Source organism: Chelonia mydas, chromosome 1 (genome assembly GCF_015237465.2).
Source record: "Chelonia mydas isolate rCheMyd1 chromosome 1, rCheMyd1.pri.v2, whole genome shotgun sequence".
Lineage (NCBI taxonomy): Eukaryota > Metazoa > Chordata > Testudines > Cheloniidae > Chelonia > Chelonia mydas.
Genome location: NC_057849.1, coordinates 36,107,335 through 36,129,404, shown reverse-complemented (window position 1 = coordinate 36,129,404; position 22,070 = coordinate 36,107,335). Strand labels below are relative to the sequence as shown.

Here is a 22,070-nt window from a genome sequence, read left to right as displayed (position 1 = left end):
TCTAAAGGGCCTCACGGAAACTCACGTTAAAGAGAAGTGCCAGATCTGCAGGGTTTCAGACTGTGCATTCAAAAAGATAGAGACATTTGTCTGAAGCCCTTACTCATGGAGGCAGCCCTGAGATTGCTCTCAGAGCTGAGATGGTCCAAATCAGCACAGAGTATTTCAGCTTTTGTGTGAATCGCTCCACTGGCACCATGCTCTTCCCAGCACCGTTCTCCATCCCCGGTACTGAGGAAAAAGCATAAGAAACAGCATACTGAGAGAGGGCACTCTTGCTGCTGAAGATGGACAAGTGGAGAGTCGCTGGCACAGTCACTCATCCTCCTCAGAGCCACTGTTGGCTCTAGTGACTCCATCTGGAGCAGCAAGTCTGGTCCGGGACCCACCTCCAACTTTTGGGAGCAGTCATAGGACCTCACACCTGTGGGCCCCTTTGACTCCGTAGACTTTTGAGGCAGCAAAGGACCTGATGGCCCTTCTGATCCCACTGACCCCCCCCCCCTCCCGCCCCTCCAGGCAACCAGAGATAGAAGGGATCAAGGGGCTTCAAGCTCCATCATGGCACCATCCACAGGAAAACCCTCCAATGTCCCGTTGTAGTGGTCTTTGGCCCATTGTTGGTCACTGGTTCCCTGGCTCCACCCGGAGATGGAAGCGGGTACTGTGCCGCCATGGTCTCCAAGGGAAGAGTCCTCCTTAGAGTCAGAAGGGGAATCCTTTGCTCCACTGAAGACATACCAGTACCCAGCCTATGCACTGGACTTTGGTACCAGCCCCTCAGCCAGCTCTTGGCCACCAGGCCACTGGCCAATGCAGTGGCAGTATTGGAACTTGTGGAGGTTTCTCCTGGTACCGGGACCCCTTCTTACCACTCATACTCGGTGGTGTCTGAGAGGCGAGCCACCGTTTCATCCTGTCTGGAACTGGACCCTGACTCCAGTACTGACCCTGGTATCAAAGTTCCAGAAGTAGCCCTAGTGGAGGAAGAAGAGGCAGCCCCTCCTCCAGTGCAGGCCTCTTCCTTGTCATCCCTGGATGAGACAGTCAGAGGCTCTAGTAACTCACTTGTGCCGGTTGAGTTCAGGGCCCATAAAGAGCCCCTGAAAAGGGTCACCGCAAACTTGGGGCTAGAAGTCAAGGAGCTGAAGGAGTCTGTGCACAGCTTAATTGATATCCTGGCTGCAGTGGCTCCCTTCAAAGTGGCCCTGCCAGTTAATGAAGCGGTGTTGGGACCTGCCAGGGCACTATGGTAGACCCCTTTGTCTCTGCCCACTACCTCAAAAACGGTGGAGAAGAAATACTATGTCCCAGCCAGTGGGTTTGACTCCCAGTTCTTTCACCTCACCTCACCTCCCCTGGGGTTCCTGGGTGGTGTCAGCTGCAAATGAGTGGGACTGACAGGGACAGTCAAGCACTACCCCCAAAAATAAAGAGGTGAAGAGACTGGACCTGTTTGGATGCAATTTTTTTCCAATGGGGAGCCGCCATTTACATATCTCTAACCAGCAGGCTCAGCTGGGGAGGTATGATTTTAACCTGTGGGACTCAATGGCCAAATATAAGGACTCTTCTGCAGGAGTTGAGGCAGGAGTTCCTGGCCATCCTGGAGGAGGGCAAGATGATGGCCAGGACCTCCCTCCAGGCAGCTCTGGATGTGGCCAACTCAGAAGCCAGGACTATTTTATCAGCGGTCACCATGAGGCACTGATTGTGGCTCCAGTCATTGGACTTCCCTCAAGAATGGCAGCAGTCCATCCAGGACCTCCCCTATTAGGGTACCTCCCTGATCTCCAAACTTTGTGGCCTTGAAGACTTGAGGGCCATGCTTCGCTCCCTGGTCCTTTTACATGCCTCCGGACTCCAGGAAGCATTTTAGGCCCCAGCAGTCTCACAGAATTCCAGCATCTCCTGGACAGAAGCCCTACAAGACAAAGGGAAAGGGCTATAAATAATGTTCATCGCTACCTTCCACCTGAGCCTCCCAGTTGTGCTCAAATAGATACCACGGCAGGACCAGGCAGACCTTTTGAAGGTATACCTGAGGATGGCATAGTAGTCTTGACTCTAGATCCATCCCCCCTTTTTTGTTTTTGGACTGCCTGTTGCCCTTCAGCCCAGCGTGGTCATATATAACATCGGACCGTTGGGTGCTCAACACTATACCAGCTGGTTACACCTTCCAGTTTTCATCAACCCCTCCCTACCACCCTCCACTCCCGTCCCTCTTCAGGGATCCTTCTCATGAGCAGCTTCTCGTCCAGGAGGTGCAAGCCCTCCTATGTGTGGGGGCTATAGAGGAGGTTCCTTGAGACTTGCGAGGGAAAGGGTTTTACTCCTGATATTTCCTAATCCTGAAGGCCAAGCGGGATCTATGGCCCATCCTGGACCTGTATCACCTCAACAAATATCTCAAGAAACTGAGGTTCTGCATGGTCTTCCTGGCCTCCATCATCCCTTCCCTGGAGACAGATACGCCACCCTCGATTTGAGGGACACTTATTTCAACATCTCCATTTTCCACAGACACAGGAGATTCCTTAGGTTTGCGGTGGATCAACGCCCCTGTCAATTCACTCTTCTTCCCTTTGGCCTGTTGGCAGCCCCAGGGGTTTTCATGAAGTGTATGGCAGTGGTAGCAGCCTTCCTCAGATGTCAAGGTGTACAAGTCTACCCATATCTCGATGACTTGCTGATCAAAGGTCGCTCACTGGCTCAAGTCCAGCACAGCATCAGAATAGTACGGGCCACCTTTCTGGTGCTGGGCCTGTTAATAAATGAGCGACAGTCAACTTTGGTTCTAGTTCAGAGAATAAAGTTCATCAGGGATGTGCTCGACTCCACCTAGGTCAAGGTCAATTTACTGGAGGCCAGATTCCGAACTATGCCAGACCTGATCTCCTAGGTCACAATCCACTCTCTTACAACTGCTTAGGTTTGCCTCAAACAGTTGGGCCAGTTGATGGCATATACCTATGTAGTGCAGTATGCACGGCTATGCCTCAGGCACCCTACATATGTGGTTGGTCACAGTTTACTCCCTGGGGCAGACACAACTTGGACTCCATATTTATGCTTCTGCCACTGGTCCTAACTTTGCTGACTTTGTGGAGAGACCTGTGTTCTGTAATAAAAATGGGTACTCTTTGTTGCCCCTATCCATCAGTAACCCTGGTTTCAGACATGTCAGACTTGGGGTGGGGAGCCCACCTCGACAGTCTCAGGACTCTGGGCCTCTGGTCCCAGGAAAAACTTTCCCTGCATATAAATGTCAGGGAGCTCAGGCTTGGCTTGCCAGGTGATCCTTCCCCAGATCTCAGGCAAAGTGGTACAAGTCTTGATTGACAACACTGCCTCTGTTTTACATCAACAAGCAGGGAGGAGCTTGATCTTCAGCCCTGTGACAAGAGGCCCTCCAGCCGTGGGACTTCTGTGAAAAACACACCATTCACCTCGAGGCATCACATCACCCTAAGATCAAATGGGGCAAGGTGAAAGTTATCCTGGTAGCTGTGGTGTGGCCACGCCAGTGTTGGTTCGGCATGCTTCTGGACCTCTCTATAGCAGCTCCACTCATGCTTCCACCCCATCCAGACTTGATTTCATAAGACCACGGCTGGTTGCTTCACCTGAACCTTTCCTCTCAGCACCTGATGGCATGGTTGCTGCATGGCTGAACCTGAAAGAGCAGGCCTTCTCGAAACAGGTTTGACAAATTTTGCTTGGTAGCAGAAAGCCAAATAGGTAGCCCTGGTGGAAGGCTAAGTGGAAACATTTCACTAGTTGGGCCTCAAAATGGAATCTTTCTCCATCCCGGTCTTCTCTGCAGTCTATCTTGGATGATCTGCTCCACCTAAAACATCAAGGTCTGGCTGTCTCATTTATTAAGGTTCACTTGGCAGCCATCACAGCCTTCCACCCTCCAGTACAGGGCAGATCAGTGTTCTCCCACAAGATAAGTCAGACTTCTCAAGGGCCAGGAAAGACTCTACTCTCAGGTGCATGACTCAATTCCCCTGCGGGACTTGACCTGGTCCTGTCGAGGCTCATGGGGGCCTCTCTTCAAGCCATTAGTGTCTTGTCCTATACTGCCTTTATCTTGGAAGATTGCATTCCTGGTGGCAATCACGTTGGGCAGAAGGGTCTCAGAGATCAAAGCCCTGACATACGGTGTTATTCAAGGACAAGGTCCAGCTGTGCCCCCATCTGGCCTTCCTATCAAAGGTGGTGTTGCAATTCCACAACAACCAGGACATTTTTCTTCCTGTTTTCTTTCCAAAATCTCACAAGACCACCGAGGAACTTCAGCTCCATATATTGGATGTTAGGCCGGCCCTAGCCTTCTATATTTAGAGGACTAAGCCCTTCTGCAAGTCTATGCAACTCTTTGTAGCAGTAGTAGAAAGGATGAGAGGGCTACTGGTGTCATCCCAAAGAATCTCGTCCTGGATAACGCCTGTATCTGGGCTTGCTATGAGCAGGAGAAGGTTCTGCCTCCTACCATAGTGACCACTCATTCCTCAAGAGCTCAGGCTTTGTCAGCAGCATTCCTCGCACAAGTACCAATCCAGGACATCTGCAAAGCCGCAACATGGTCGTCGGTTCATACCTTTGTGTCCCATAAGCAATCACCCAGCAGGTCCATGACGATGCCAGTTTTTGGAAGAGCGATGTTGCAGTCAGCACATCCATAAACTCCGAGCCCACCTCCGGGAGTACTGCTTGTGAGTCACCTAACATGGAATGGACATGAGCAAGCACTCGAAGAAAAAAACGGTTACTAACCTTTCGTAACTGTTGTTCTTTGAGATGTGTTGCTCATGTCCATTCCATGACCCACCCTTCTACTCCTCTGTTGGAGTTATTGGCAAGAAGGAACTGAGAGGGTGCGGACCTGGCAGCACCCCTTTATACCAGTGCATACGTGCGCGGCTCTAGGGGGCACTAGAACTGATTCTACGGATACCACTGAGGGAAAAATCTCTGGCAACTGTGCATGTGATGGTCAGACACCTAATGTGGAATGGATATGGGCAACAGATTTCAAAGAACAACAGCTACAAAAGATTAGTAACCATTTTTTATTATAGGTTATTGTAACATCTTACAAACATTCATATACTTTATATAATCGTGCTCAAGTTAGGGGAAATTTGTCAACCCAATTATTACAACATCACTGTGGGACGTATTTTGCTAGCACTGAATCTTTTCATAGGTGCCCCTTGGCTCTTTACCTTGTGTCTCAGAACAGTTCAACTTCAATTATCCAAAGCTTTTGGGGGATATCTGAAATTGGGGGTTCAGATGATTGGGACATTAAACTGTTAAGGAGCTTCATTGAGTCTGGCAGGTGCAGCATGGTGCAACAGTACAGAGCCTGCTGGCTTTGGAGACAGCAGCTGCAGTTGTTTGTGCTATCATTTAGGATGACAGGGTGTTTCAGATAAGTGAAGTTCAGATAAACAACCTACAACTTGTGTTGTATTTTCTCTTCCTTTCTTTATGGCCTCCGAAGATCCCAGCTTTCCAGACGCTTCCATATGCAGAATGTTAAAAGAAATGCAACCACATCACCCTATCCATAAAACAACTCTACTCATTCCCCATTAAATTTCTGGTCCAGTTGAAAATTGCCCTTCTCATTTCTAAAATTATTATTTTGCTCCAGCCTTCAAAGATCTCATCTCTCTTTGACGCTCCATGATCTCTCCACTCTTCTGTCCCTTCACACAGTCTCACCAGATCTTTTTCTGTGGCTTCTGAAACAGCTTTCCTATCTCTCTTCACCTTATAATCTCACATGTATCTGATAACTCCTTGAAAATATCTTTCCCGCCCTTGCTTATACCTTCTATTTTTTCCTCCCCATCTGCTTTTATAATTTTGTTCCTATACAATTTACTTTATAAAATATTTTAAACACATTATGCATGAATAATACTGTGAGAAAATGAAATTATGTTGCACTGTCATAAGTTTCTGGAAACAATACCATCTTAAGTGATCTCATTGCATTATGCTGGGCTGGCTGATAATTCTCATCACCATGGAACTATGGGTGTAGTGCTGCCTCACAGGATGCTCCCTTGTTGTATGGAGTAGTCCAGGTCTAGACCTCAAGGGACAAGGCAAAATGAAATCATGATACTATTCTTGATCATGTGAGGTTCTGAGCACACTTAACTCTCATTGAAGGCACTCAGCACCTTGCAGGATTGAGCCCATAAGGCATAAATTATTGTTGTAGAATCCTTCACTTTTCAGCCCTTTATCCAAATCCTTTATCCAATCTCCTCTTTGAGCTGAGAAGAGAAAAATAAGCTAGTATTTCATCATCTGAGGGAATTGAGGTGGTAATTTTACTGACAATCACCAGAGAAAGCTAAAGAAAGGATGACATTCTGGCAGATACTATTCTGCATGGTTATCAGCAGGGAAGCAGAGGTGTTGCGGCATCAAACAACATACAAGTGCATGAATCAGTCTGACGGCAAGGTTCTCTTAAACGGCAAGGTTCTCTTAAAATAAAAGATCACAATATATAGATTTTGATAGCAATATTTTCTTTTTAAAGAAAAGGTCATATATTGCCCCAATGACCAAGTTATAAAAATGTTATCCTCTTTAAATGTTACTAGTACTTTAATGCTGCCTCCCTGGGCAGTTCATATGCTATATCATCAGCAAATCAGAGAACATCAACAGTTTTCAACTTTAACTCTTTCAGAGTGATTGCTTTAGCAGATCTTTCTCTATGGAATTGAAAGATAAACTACCAGGGGAAAACATCACTGAAACCAATGTAACCTCAATTATCCAAATGTCAGAGGAGACATAGAATAAATCTGGATAATTGAGGGAATTATCAATGTAATTAATAGATATATATATATGGGGGACAGGGAGTGTCATAATTAAGATTTGAATAATTGTAGGAATTGCCACACTGGGTCATTACCTGGTCCTTCTACTTCAGTAACCTGTCTGTGTGACAGTAACAAACATGAGATGTTTCAAAGAAAGGAACAAGATGACCCACAGTGACAAATTATAGAGTAACTTGCATGTAGGAGAAATTTCTTTCTAACCCTTTAGATTGAGTTATGCCATGAAACACAAGGATTTATATCCCTTATGAATGTGTGATCTTTTCTAATGTATCTGTGCATGTTCTTATTGTCCACATAGAGAGTGATTCATTTTTCAATCTTACTAAGCTCTATGGCCTCAGTGATATCTTGTAGCAGTGAGTTCCACAGACTACCTTCCTTCTCTAACCCCCAAGAATGTTGAAGTTTATTATACTGTAATATCCATTATAGAAGTTCTTGAAATTGTCTGTGTTACTTAGGAATAACTCAAAAGTAGACTCACCTCATTCGTGTGCTTTCTAGCTCTCTGTTCCAAGAAGCAGTAATCTAAATTGTCAAGATTTTTTTTTTCTAGCCATGTCCTGATCTGACAGTTAATCAAGGTTGTATTGTGTAGTAAAACAGATTGTCATGCAGAGCTGCTAGTCTTTTCTTTTGAGTCTAAGTGGTGTCGGCATATGGCACATTGCCTGCCATTTTAGAACAAGGTGAAATTACTTTTTTAGAAAAACAACCATGACAACCTCACATTTCTTAGGTTTCTTTTTTTTTTAATCTTATGAGTCTCCACAACACTGCCTGTAAACCTTCTCCTCTCAGTCTTTAGCCATGCACATCACTGGATATCCCTCATCACAAGCAGTCATGTTCTTCCAAGACAATTAAGTAAAGTATTTAAATGTACTTAAACAATAATTTGGTGTTTTCAACCCCTCAGTCCACATTCTTTTTCAGTCTAATTGTTTTGGCTTTCATAGAATCATAGAATATCAGGGTTGGAAGGGACCTCAGGAGGTCATCTAGTCCAACCCCCTGCTCAAAGCAGGACCAATCCCCAATCAAATCATTCCAGCCAAGGCTTTGTCAAGCCTGACCTTAAAAACTTCCAAGGAAGGAGATTCTACCACCTCCCTAGGCAACACATTCCAGTGTTTCACCACCCTCTTAGTGAAAAAGTTTTTCCTAATATCCAACCTAAACCTCCCCCACTGCAACTTGAGACCATTACTCCTTGTCCTGTCCTCTTCTACCACTGAGAATAGTCTAGAACCATCCTCTCTGGAACCACCTCTCAGGTAGTTGAAAGCAGCTATCAAATCCCCCCTCATTCTTCTCTTCCACAGACTAAACAATCCCAGTTCCCTCAGCCTCTCCTCATAAGTCATGTGTTCCAGACCCCTGATCATTTTTGTTGCCCTTTGCTGGACTCTCTCCAATTTATCCACATCCTTCTTGTAGCGTGGGGCCCAAAACGAGACACAGTACTCCAGATGAGGCCTCACCAATGTCGAATAGAGGGGAACAATCACGTCCCTCGATCTGCTGGCAATGCCCCTACTTATACATCCCAAAATGCCATTGGCCTTCTTGGCAACAAGGGCACACTGCTGACTCATATCCAGCTTCTCATCCACTGTCACGCCTAGGTCCTTTTCTGCAGAACTGCTGCCTAGCCATTCGGTCCCTAGTCTGTAGCGGTGCATTGGGTTCTTCCATCCTAAGTGCAGGACCCTGCACTTATCCTTATTGAACCTCATCAGATTTCTTTTGGCCCAATCCTCCAATTTGTCTAGGTCCCTCTGTATCCTATCCCTGCCCTCCAGCGTATCTACCACTCCTCCTAGTTTAGTATCATCCGCAAATTTGCTGAGAGTGCAATCCACACCATCCTCCAGATCATTTATGAAGATATTGAACAAAACCAGCCCCAGGACTGACCCCTGGGGCACTCCACTTGACACCGGCTGCCAACTAGACATGGAGCCATTGATCACTACCCGTTGAGCCTGACAATCTAGCCAACTTTCTACCCACCTTATAGTGCATTCATCCAGCCCATACTTCTTTAACTTGCTGACAAGAATACTGTGGGAGACCGTGTCAAAAGCTTTGCTAAGCTTTCCAGCCCCCCTGATACTTTTTTGAATCTTGCTAAGATCTATGGCCTCAGTTATATCTTGTGGCAGTGAGTTCCATAGGCTTTCTTACTCCCCTAACCCACAAAGATATTGAATTATATTAAACTGTAGTCTTAATTGTGGTAGTTTCTTGAACAAATGTTTATCACTTAGGGCTAACTCAAGAGTAGTTGCTCCTTATTCATGTGGAACATTATATTCGTTTAGGTAAAAATTGGGTAGAGTTGTAAAAGTGAAAGGGACTGTAGGTGGTAATTGATGGTAAAAGAGAGCGTTGAAATTAACACTTTTTTTCTTCCAAACCATCAGCCTTTTCTCTGCAGCTATATCTATATTTTCAACTGTGGGGCTTTTAAACAAGAGATTAATAGCATGTCATTGCTGTTTGTTGTTGTTTTAATATTATAACATGAAACTTCATAAACAATCTCCTAGCAACTGAGTTATAAACAGGCTTGGCAGAATTTGATTTTGATTTTTTGGAATTTCAACAGTAGTATATTGATTATTTTTAAGCATTTTTAAAAATTTTTAAATGATTTAAATTTTTCACAGTTGTGGAAAATTAGGGAGAGGGGTCAGACAACTATTTAATGACAGAAGATGCTGAGATTCAAAAGTTCAAGCCTTATAATTGTTAAAACACAAATTGTCAATATACAAAGTGAATATATTTAAATCAAACTCTAAGAAGTTCTCAAGGAGTACTTTTCCTATCTATAAATTTCTGTTTTTATCATGAAAATATTTTTGTTGGTTTCTGTGTGTACAGTGAAATTGACATTCACTGCTGTTTACCAATAAAAATCTTATTCTTCTAAGCCTACTTATAAATGATAAGAAACAGCCTAATAATATTAGATGCATCTAATGAAGTGGGTTTTAGCCCACAAAAGCTTAGCCTAAATAAATTTGTTAGTCTCTAAGGTGCCACAAGGACTCCATGTTGTTTTTCCTAATAATAAACTTACCTTCATTTAAATGTATTGCATCCACTCTGTGTACTGTGACTCAAAAAGGAACTGCCGAAATGGAGGAAAACTGCCAATTTAAAATGACAATAACTGTGACCACATACATATTTAAGCAGAAATGCAAACGCAGACTTAGATAACAAAAACACATGAGACCAAGGATATGATCTGACCCAACTGGAAACTGAAATTAATTTAAAAAAAATGTGTATCAATCCAAAGGGGAATCAAAGAAATAGAAACCGATGCAGATTGTTTATAGTAATCAACATCTGAGTTATGTTATTTTTTTGGAATAGTGTAGTAATATTCTTCTGTACTAAAGGTCTTGGTTCAGCAAACTGTGTAAACTCATGCCTAGTTTAAAGCACAAAAGTAACCCCATTGACTTCAGTGGAATTATTCACAAGTTTAAACTTACGCACATGCTTAAGATAAACCTTGCTGAATTGAGGTCCAAGGCCAATACTTCCTTTTGTTGTTTTAAATCTGCTGCCTATTAATTTCATTTGGTGGCCCCTAGAACTTGTATTATGAGAAGGAGTAAATAACACTTCCTTATTTACTTTCTCCACACCAGTCATGGTTTTATAGACCTCTATCATATTCCCCCCTTAGTCTGGTACTTTTCAGCTTGGAAAAGAGACGTCTTCTTGTCTCATATGGCAGCCATTCCATACCCCTAATAATTTTTGTTGCCCTTTTCTGAACCTTTTCCAATTCCAATATATCTTTTTTGAGATGGGGTGACCACATCTGCACGCAGTATTCAAGATGTGGGCGTAACATGGATTTATATAGGGACATTATGATATTTTCTGTCTTATTATCTATCCCTTTCTTAATTATTCCCAACGTTCTGTTCACTTTTTTGACTGCCGCTGCACACTGCGTGGATGTTTTCAGAGAACTATCCACAATGACTTCAAGATCTCTTTCTTGAGTGGTAACAGCTAATTTAAACCCTGGCACACAGCGAGTGCTGCACTGATGAACCAGCAAGGGGTGTGGCTGGACCTGTGCACTGAAGCTTTGCCCCGCTACCAGCCTTGCACACCCACCCACATCGTCAGCCACTCTACACCCCCCACTAGCCGCTGGTGGGTGAGCGGCTGGTGAGAAGTGATCCGGCCAGCAGCAGGACCCACCAGTACTGATGGGGGTGAGACAGAAAACACTTTTTAAGAAAAAGTTGGGACACCTGCAGGAGGGGACTGTCCCTTTAAAAATGGTCACCCAAGCTAAAGGTGTTAACATAACCTAGTCACTGACCAATATTAAACAGTGTTAAATAAAGTCCGGGCTTGGATATATAGAGATCTCAGCCAGCTTAGCACCATGGCAACCACACTATTAAAACTCCTCTTAACCTTTTATTAAAGATACAGAAAAGGAAAAGCAGTTAAAATGTTTGAAGTATAAAGTGTTAAATAAGGCTTTCATTTTAACTACATATTTTTGTTCCATTTCCCTTCAGTTGAAGAGAGTTTAGAAGGAAAAGCACCCTTGTTTGACAGTCTCTTAGCTGGTATTAAAGATGGTAATAACTTTCATCCCAGGTGGTGGTTGGGATTCAGCTGGGGCCAGTAGGGGTGACTATGTTGTCTGGGTCCCTCTCTGGCCCGTTCTGGTCAAGACACCTCTCCGAGTCAGGAGGATAAAGGCCCATGATGGCAGCCATGGGGGCAAAGCTTACTCCAGTAGCCTCTGTTTGTTCTTCTTTTGTTCTTTCATACTTTTCCTCATAAAGTCTTTCTTTTAAGGACCCAAAGGGAGTGATTGGTGGAATATCTCATCCCCTCATCATTTTGTTAACCAAGTAGGCCTAGTATCTGACATACCAAATTTGGCTCATTAACTTCCAGCTCCACATCTCCTGTTTTTAACAAGCATAATTTCAACACAATCCTTGAATCATATCAATGCGGCCTTTATGTTTAGATTAAGTCCATTATTCTGGCTCCCTTTCATACCTTTTCTCATCAGCCTTTGTTTACAGTATGCTAAAAATAGAGTGTAGCCATGACAGTGTGGGCAATGGGACGGGCTAGCCATGCTGAGAATGAGCCTAGGGTCTTGGGGTGGTTAGCCTCTTCTGCCCCTGGTGCTGTTGTGACTACGCTCTGATTTTGGCGCATTAGCTCAATGGGAACTAGTGCAAGTATGTCTCCTGGAGCTGGGAATCAGACCCCAGCTCTGAGTATAGACATACCCTTAGATGCTCAGAGTGGGGAAGAAAGTTACTAGGCTTGATGGACCCATAGTATGATATGACAAAGTATCTACATATCTTTGAGATTATTTTGGGAGCTAAACTGAAGATGTCAATAATTGTACCACCAGGGCTATAGTATGATGTGATTTCTAAGGGAGGAAGGGAATCTACGAGGGAAAACCTGTAAAGTGCAGGTTTTCTTCCAGAAAAAGAGAGTTTTGAATTGTCAGACCAGATTCTTTTACAGTTGGTTCTCTTTAATATTCAGCAAAGAGGTTATTGCTGGTCTTTTTTGAGGTGGGTATAATTTAAACCCATTTTAAGAAAAAACCTGCATGTGCTTATTCACTGTGCTTTAAGAAAAATAGTGACAAGTGCTCAACTGCAACAGTGTTAATCCAAATTGTCTAAGTTTTTACAGAGAACCTGCTGAGAGAGGCAGGACTACAACAGCAGCCAGTAGCTCCTGCTTTCAGTGGATTTGTTTTGTCTGTAGGGAGCATTACATCAGACAGCTCACAAGCGTGACCTCTGCGATTACATTTTGTGATGTTTATTTCTAAACAGCCCTTTGAAAAAGGTGCTTAATAGATTCCCGAGAGCATCGGGATTCTCAGGCGTGTCAGATGGAGATCTTTATCGCTTCCTTTGGCAGGTTTCTTGTTTCAAACACAAGATGTGCTTTTTTTACTTCCCTCTGTAAAGAAGCCTGGGAAATGGTGTGTGACACTCTAGTTCTTTTATTACTTGTACACATTCAGTTAATGTTCTCTGCTAATTTATGATGAAGGAAGCCAAAGCAGTTGTTGTTACTTATATCCCTGCTCCCTTCTGAGTTAGGACTGAGTCAGCACTGTAAGAGGGGACATTATGCGGCTGAAGGTTCCATTCGTTTAGATTATCAGGATAATGGAGGGCCTAACCATTAGCGGTTATTAAAGATCCCATGGCACTTTCTCCAAGAGATGGAGTACTAGCTCCTATGTTTCAGCCTTATTCTAATTAGGGAACTTACATCCTGCCTACAGTACTTACGTTTTCACTGAACTTTCAGTCACACTCTGTATTAAGGTTCCATTTATAATTGGAATAAATAAATGATTAATAGATGTTTTATCTATATCCCATACTGCTCCTGTCTGAAACATCTATTAATGAGACATACAACCTGAATATAAAGTGACTGAACTCTCAATTGGACAAGATATCCTTGTTTGCTTCCTGCAGTGCTTATGCACTGTTGCTGTGTGCTACTAAGCAGTTGCCATAGTCTACCCTGTCAGGCGGTCGCGGTTCTCTCCCCGTCCATCAGGGAGGGAGACCACACCCTCTCATTGCAATGCTCCTAGAGAGGCTCCGCTCAGAGGGGAATTAGCCGACAGTTAATAGGTCCAAGCCTGCAGCCCAGGTCGGCAGCAATTGGGTTTGTGAGCCCCAGCTCTCAGCCAGAGCAGGGTAGCACACCGTTAATGCTTCTGGCCCACGGTTGGGCAGGGTAGCCTTAAGTCTATAGGCCCGGTGCCCTCCATCAGGGCGGGAACGTAATCCATTAATGGCTCTGGCTTGCAGTCAGACAGAGCAGTAGTGAGTTTGTCTACCCAGGGCCCTCAGTCAGGACGGGGCAGCAATCAGGTAATGGCTCTGGCCTGCTGTCAGGCAGAGCAGCCCAGCAGTCTAGGAGGAGATTAGCTCTCAGGCAAGAGAGCCAGCAAAGCCTTGTGGCATCCTAGCTCAGGCAGGCACCAGACCAATGCAGGCCTCCTAGCCTAAAGGTGGGGAGGCTGCCACCCCCAGGAGTGGGGTGGCAGGGGGTAAGGGGACGCAGGCCCACCCGCTCCACTGCTTCCCAGCCCAGGGCCCTAACAGTGGCGGAGTGGTCAGCCCCTGGGTCAGCAGGGAAATCCGGCCACAACATGTAGGCCGGCTTGCAGTTAGTAACACAGCTATTCGGCTTCCCCTCGGCTCCTTCCTACGCTCCCAGTCTGGGGGTACCTGGGTTCCGGGGTTGTCGCCGGTCTCGCTGGGATAAACAGTGAGTGGCAGCTCCTTGGTGTCCCCAGTGTCCATCAGGTCCGGCAGTCCCTCCGGGTCTCTGGCACTGTAGCAGCCTCCGTCAAGTCTGGGCTCCAGCAGCGGGGAGTGGGGAGATGTCCTGCTCCTTTGGCAGCAATCCCTCAACTTAGCTGGAGGGCTGGCCTTTTATATTTCCAGTTCCTGTCCCTCCCCTCTGCTTCCGGCTGGGCGGCCGTGGGTATCCCGGCTCTGCCCACCAGAGGGCGGTTGCAGCTCTCTTCCTGTCTGTCAGGGGAGAGACCACGCCCCATTGCTACATACCCCAGTTTCAGGATCTACAGCAAAAGATTAGAACAGAATTGCTGATTTGCACAAAGATTGATTGAATGACTTTAGATCAGGTTTTTATATAGTAATATAATTATTTTAAAATCCTTACCATCAATGACTAATTAAATACAGAAATTCAGTAATAAATTATACATAGATCAGGCTAATAGCTGGAAGCTGGCTTCCACCTTTGTTATATCTCATAATACTTTACACATAAAACTACAGTCTTGTTTAAGAATTGTGGGAATGGCAATGGGTAAGGAAGGATTTGTCTAGTAAAGATAAAGTGTGTTGATTTAAGGCTCTTCTGAACACTGTCATGCAAATACAGCATATTTACACTATTCTTATATATTGGCACATACAAAATCCTGTTTTAAAAATATGAAGGTTGTAAAATCAAGGACTCAGAAGTCAGGAAATGCCAGAATTAAAAAAAATAATAATCCAGTCAGAGGCAGAAACTTAGCATAGTACATTTCAGCAGGAATAGTTAAAGATTGGTAAAGTTATAAGCAGCTGACCATGGCCTTATAATAGAAAGAGTTAGGCAATCTTCGCAGTAGGAATTGCTACCAGATCCACTTGTCAGGGCAGTCTTAGCAATTTTAGAGTTTCACATTTCACCATTAATGTGAGAGGAGCTTGGTAGCCATGAGGACCATTAAGGAATGGAGTTGCATGTACTCAGTGATCATATTTATGTCCCATTCATTTCCCAACTGTGATCATCACCACACAGCTTCATTCTCTCATGCTGACAGTACATGCAGAAAATCTGCAGGAGCAGATCTCCCTTTTCAGCTTGAAAAAGAGACGACTAAGGGGGGATATGATAGAGGTCTATAAAATCATGACTGGTGTGGAGAAAGTAAATAAGGAAGTGTTATTTACTCCTCCTCATAACACAAGAACTAGGGGTCACCAAATGACATTAATAGGCAGCAGGTTTAAAACAAACAAAAGGAAGTATTTCTTCACACAGCGCACAAGCAACCTGTGGAACTCTCTGACAGAGGATGTTGTGAAGGCCAAGACTATAACAGGGTTCAAAAAAGAACTAGATAAATTCATGGAAGATAGGTCCATTAAGGGCTATGAGCCAGGATGGACAGGGATGGTGTCCCTAGCCTCTGTTTCCCAGAAGCTGGGAATGGGCGATGGGATGGATCACTTGATGATTACCTGTTCTGTTCATTCCCTCTGAAGCACCTGGCATTGGCCACTATCGGAAGACAGGATACTGGACTAGATGGACCTTTAGTCTGACCCAGTATGGCTGTTTTTATGTTCTTCTGTCAATCCAATATTTGTTCCATGTATGGGAGGTTTCATAACTGGGCAGGTTTTGTCACTGATTTTTGTTGACTTAGTTCTGCACTCATATGCACTCTCTTTGAGTGAACATATAAGAATGTAATTTGGTCCTTAATTTTACTTACATATCAATGGATATTTCAAAGAGGGGAACTCTCTGACAAAATAAATAAATGTATCTAGATTTTACAAGAAAAACTAATCTGTGGGCCAAAATCTCTTCTTGTTTACACTGACATCAGTGGAATTACTCTGAATTTACTCCACTGTAAAAAAGAGCAGAATTTGGCCATCACTTTTTTATTACGATAGCCCAATCTCAACTCCTTAGGTTGTAATTTCTTCTATTTGTGTTCAGTCCAGTTGTCTTCTCTAATTTTAAGGTAGCGTGTTTGATTTTCTGCCCTTTTTTCTCTGTGAGGCCGATGTTTAGAAGTATCACAATATTCAGATGGGTCCTCAAACACAAATTCAGAGCAGGCTTTGTTATGACTTTAAAGTGGTGCTCTCATGCCCCTCCCCTTTCCCACACACACACCATATCCATTCTAACCCATGCCACTCTCTCCTTGCTGCTGGTGGTCCTGCCTTCCCTCCTCAGTGTCTCTACTTCCTTTCCTGCCCTGTAGTCTGTCTACTTACCACAACTACTGGTGTTTGGGGGGGGAAAGAGCTCTGCTATTTTATTGGGTGGGCAGGAAGGTGGCTCCCCATATGTATTACTGCAGTGAATGGCTGCCCTGAGAATGGGGCACAGGGAAGGAGTTAAGTAGACAGATGGTAGGAGTGAATGCCAATTGCTGTCTTCTCCATCTGCAAGTACATCCAGGAACTTTCTGAAGTCAGGGAAGAGATTTAGCAGCTTTCCCCACTTTCTGCTGGTACTCTGCTCTCCCTTGGGGTACCCTGTGATGAGGTGTAGAAACCCCACACTGGGACATGAGGGGTTTAGGAGCAGTTCTGGGCCCAGATGATGCTACCCTACTGCACTTGCAGAGTCCACTACAGCTGGAGGAGAAGCTTGAAAGGGAGCCAAAAAGCTCATAAGTGGAACAGAGGGGTTAGGAGGACAGACCTACCTTGAAAGCTTTTGAAGAAGGATACTTCTTACTGCAAGGGAGGGGTCTTCAAGCAGGAGCTACCCCAGCTCATAGAAGAGAGTCCAGGGAGGAAACCCAGGTGAGAGAGTTCTTTCTCTCTTGGGCTAAAGAGTGAGAGAAATGTGGGAGGCTGAGTTCTGAGCTGGGAGCCTGACTGGAGATGGGGACTGATCAGGGACTGCAGCTTGCCTGAAACTCTGGATAGAAGGAGAATGTGACAGACCCTAGGAAGATGGACTGCAACCCAGAAACTTTGACCATTGTGAACCTGGGGCGAGCCTGCAGAGAAGAAGACTACCACCTGCTGAGCCCAGCTGAGCTGAAGAGTCTGTTGTTTTTACTATTTTCTGTTGGATTTTAAGCACAGGACTTCAAGGTTCATGGGGAAGCAGATGGTAGGAAGTGGCCCATGGATGCATCCCCAAAGCGCTCTGGGGTGTTTGCTATTACTTTCTCTCTCAGGGCCCTGAGTTGGAGCCTGGTGAAGAGAGAGGGCCCGGGCTCCCATACCAACCCCTTTTCTCTACTTCCCTACTTGGACAGGATAGAGACATTGTAAGCTGCTGAGTCAAGGGCATGCCACTCCCAGGGACCTAGAGGCAGGCTGAAGACCCTTTCTCTTCTGGGGATGTTGAATTCTATATATTTTGTTGGACTCTGTTACCTCAGAACAGGAGAATATAACGGGTGACCTGACTGGAGTGCCAATTCGCTACCTCCCTTAAGGTCAACTGACCTTCTGGATTGGTGCCCAGTGTAATGTTTAGATGTAGTGGGGGGATTTCAAAGTCTCTCTTATGCTGGTGCCTTACCAGGACTGGAAATTAATCAAGTTGAATGTCCTGATTTCTCCTCTGTCAACCCTGAGGACAAAATATAAGTAGACATCCCAGGGACAAAAGGGCCAGGCACAAAGTGGCTCCCAGGGGAGCTCTACAGTCGGCACACGTCTCTCCTCTCATGCTAATCTTTGCAGAATGCTTTTCTGCCATTCAATTAATAGAGCTGCACTGGGGGGAAGGAAAGAGACTGGTGGTAGATACATTCATGCTTCTAAGCCAAGCCTGTTTGAGAGTGCACTGAAGGATTGTGCAGGGAGCTGGCTACAGAAGTGTGGGCAGACAAACTTTGCAAAGGGTGATTGTCAGTATAATTGGAGGATTATAGGGCTTCTTGGTTTCATAGGCTGATTTTGACCTAAGCCAGAGGGATCCCTTAATTTCCCCTGCTCCCCTTACTCCGGAAAGTTGGCTTCCCATCAGGAACAGTGAGGCTAAGGGGTAGGAGAAGCAATCTAATGCATTCATTGGTCTGAGGAAAGGAACTGGTGCTCAGGTAACCTCATGAAGTGTAGAGAGCCTAAATATCCTATACAAAACTAAAAGGTTTCAGAAGAGCTGCATACCTTGGTAGGTAGACAAGCAGACAATACCCAGCAGTCAGCCCTAGTACTAGTGGGTGTGGGATTATGAGAAATAAAAATGATAGGTAAGCTATAAAATCACCTCTCTTGAATTCTCCCAGGCCTAAGAGGAGCAAGATTCTAAAGATAAGTGATGTACTGTTCACTTGTTTTTTAATGGAAACATTTAGGCTCCAGTAACTCTCATCTTAATGTATTTTTTGAATAGAGTAAATAATAATTATGAATTATTACTGCTTAGTACACTTCTTACTCCACAGCAGAACAATAAATGGTGGCACCAGCTCTTAACTGTAACTAGTTTTTGGTCTAACTCTAATACAGAAAATCCTGTTTTCCTGTGGGGTAATGTTATCATCTTTCATTTGATAGTGCACATTGTCCTAGATTTAATGATCTTCTGCAGTTAATGATGATGAACAACTATGCAATGAGATGTCAGAGTTTTGACTGTGCCTGTTTGCAAACTCGGGTAATTATGCTCCGTTGTCTAATTGCTTATTTTATTGATATTTTGCTGACATGTTTTTAAGCAACATTTTGTGATTGCAGATAACTAATGGTGCAGATCTCTGCTCATTATCATACTTTTACATTTGATTTGTCTGATTGCTGCAGGTGGAAACAATAGGTGATGCATACTGTGTTGCAGCAGGGCTCCATAGGAAGAGCCTTAGTCATGCAAAACCCATTGCTTTGATGGCTTTGAAGATGATGGAACTTTCAGAAGAGGTACTTACACCAGATGGAAGACCTATTAAGGTAACCTCACTGCTCTGTATTCCCAGCTAGTCCCTGGAATCTATCCATATATCTGATCAAGTACAGTCCACCAGATTCTGAATGGTGGTGCAAGGGAAGTCTGTTCTTTGTAATGAGGAATTTGGAGCATAATCAAGATATCCCCATCTGTGGCAATGTGTCTTTTGTCAGTATTAATTTTTTTGATATTCCTCAACAGTCACATGGGGCTCTGTCAATCTGCTGTCTCCACATCCCATTGCCAAACTGCTGACAACCCTAATAATGAAGCTGTTGGGGGGTTACCCACCCTCTCTGTCAGGCAGAACCTCCTTCCCTAGTTTGTATTGCTTCCTTATGGTCTGGCATCACAGAGTACCAGGTAATGAAAACCATAGATCTTTTCATAGTAATTCCCAAATCAACTCCAGTTGTTTTGCTTCTTGCCATGCTCTAATAACCTTTCAGCTTGTTTACATCTGGGTTGGGGTGTCCGATGGGGAACATGGTCAGGAATTGGATAGGGACACATATGGCTTCCTTTTCCAAAGGTCATGTGTGAGTTTTACTAGGTGTACTCAATGGAAAAAAAATGCCCTGGAATGTCCAGGTTTTAATCAGATCCCCTGAACAACATTGTGATGTTGCACTCTATATGATTTTATGAAAATATGCTAATGAGTATGAATATAATGTAACTGGAATATGCTTCATGCAAAAGGTCTCTTGTTAAGGTATCCTTACAAAGCTTATAATCTACTGAGTGTGGTCATCCTGTTTGTATAAATGTATCACTCTTGTATCTGAAACTAGAAATACGAAATATAACTCTGAGGGCCTACTGTAATTATGCAAAGTGTGGGCCATTAATGGTGGTTTGGAATCTTGATGGCTCCCATCAGCCAGGACAATTGACTGTGGATGGCTGTGTTTGCAGTCAGGCCTTCCTATGAGTCAGGCTGGGAGGAATGAAGGCTTGGAGTCTTACAGGACATGTGACCATGTCACCTGGTACTGAAATCCATCTTAAACCTGGTGCTTTTCCATTTAGAAGAGGGGGTTGGGGACTCAGAGAGGACAAAGGATTCCATCTTGTGCAAAGATATATAAGGGGATGGAACAGAACAAAGGGGGCTGCAGTCATGAGAAATCCCCTAGCTACCCCCTGAGTTGGAACAAGGGCTGTACCAGGGGAAACAATTGTGCTCAGACTAGGAAGGTGTCCAGTCTGTGAAAGAAACTTATTGAAACATCTCTGAGGGTGAGATTTTTATCTGTATTCAGTTTTATTACTGTATTAGGCTTAGACTTGTGTGTTTTATTTTATTTTGCTTGGTAATTCACTTTGTTCTGTCTGTTACTACTTGGAACCACTTAAATCCTACTTTCTGTATTTAATAAAATCACTTTTTATTTATTAATTAATCCAGAGTATGTATTAATATCTGGGGCGGGGCAAACAGGTGTGCATGTCTCTCTATCAGTGTTATAGAGGGCGAACAATTTATGAGTTTACCCTGTATAAGCTTTATACAGGGTAAAATGGATTTAGTTGGGGTTTGGACCACATTGGGAGATGAGCATCTGAATGTCAAAGACAGGAACACTTCTTAAGCTGCTTTCAGTTTAAGCCTATAGCTGTTAGAGGACATGGTTCAGACCTGGGTCTGGGTCTGCAGCAGGCTAGCAGGTCTGGCTCAAACCAGGCAGGGCACTGAAATCCCAAGCTGCCAGGGCAGGTAAGCAGGGGCAGAAGTAGTTTTGACACATCAGTTGGCAACCCCAAAGGGGTTTCTGTGATCCAACTTCTCACAAACATGAAATAAGGAAGACTCATACACATATCTGTATACAGTGCTGTACTCCACTACTGTGAAAGGGGTGCTTCATGGGTCCTATCTTTACATTTTCCTACTATTATACTGGTTAAATTGCATTTCCTGAAATGCAGACTTTTAATTTTCAAAGGCAAAGCGCTATCTAAGAGAAACTGTTACTGAAAATGGAAGAGTTGAATGTAGAGCAGTTTTCAGGGCAGACTGCTTGACAAAGGCCATGCCGGGGAGAAGTCTAGGCTGACTCCTCACAAGGTGCTTTGCATGTTGTCTGAATCACATGGTGAAGAGTGTACTCACTAGAGCTGGTTGGAAAATGAGGGGGTTTTCCATAGAAAATTCTGATTTGGGGGCAAGAACTCAAATACCAGAAATTGTTGATGGCCAAAACTAAAAATATTCAGGCAACCCCCATCCCCCCAAAATCAGTTCAGAAATGCTGCTGCGGTGTCTCATGGGAAGGGTAGTGTGGGTGCCTTATGCACTTTTGGAGCAAATTACAATGTCCTATGCACCACAGTGCCATGATGCACCACCACCCATTTCCAAGCATGAAAGTCCCAGGCAATGACGAATCCTGGGGGATGTGGTCTAGCCTGGGACCCCAGCCCATAGATGAGAATGGGGACCTAATGCAACCAAAGTACAAGTCCCATGAGGTGGCATGGTAGCATATCCACACAGATATATTTCAGTTTTCAGGGATTTGAGGGAGAAGGAGCGTTAACGAAAAATAAATTCTGCAGAAAAACACACTTTTTGCAGAAACCCCAATTTTCTGTCAAAAACCTATTCAGGTGGAAAATTTTCATCCAGCCCTAGTATTAGAGAGAGAAGGTTGGTGAGGTGATATTTTTTTATTGGACCAACTTCTGTTAGTGAGAGAGACAAGCTTTTGAGCCACACAGAGCTCTTCTTCAGCTTGAAAGCTTGTCTCTCTCACCCACAGAATTTGGTTCAGTAAAAGATATTACCTCATCTACCTTGTCTCCCTAATGTCTTGGGACTGACATGGCCACAACTACTCTGCATACAGCTCTCGTATTGGCATTTGAATAGGGGGGGAAAAGCATAAACAGGCACATATTTTTCCTACAGACAACTGA

The 22,070-nt window shown here is 44.3% G+C and overlaps 1 protein-coding gene and 1 long non-coding RNA gene across 3 annotated transcripts in view; one reads left to right on the top strand and one right to left on the bottom strand.

The window, feature by feature from the left end:
• Positions 1-22,070, top strand: part of GUCY1A2 (guanylate cyclase 1 soluble subunit alpha 2) — a 295,427-nt gene that overhangs the window by 159,532 nt on the left and 113,825 nt on the right. For both annotated transcript variants that reach the window (XR_006286056.1, XM_037890081.2), the window contains exon 6: positions 19,007-19,150. Coding sequence is in view for 1 of the 2 variants with exons in the window: in XM_037890081.2 (XP_037746009.1) it covers positions 19,007-19,150 (144 nt within the window). In the remaining variant the exon portion in view is untranslated. The remainder of the gene's footprint in view (positions 1-19,006; positions 19,151-22,070) is intronic.
• Positions 1,743-14,352, bottom strand: LOC122463076. The gene is made up of 3 exons (XR_006286057.1): positions 14,195-14,352; positions 9,985-10,054; positions 1,743-1,924 (listed from the first exon to the last, which is right to left on the bottom strand). It is a non-coding gene; the product is annotated as an uncharacterized LOC122463076 (long non-coding RNA).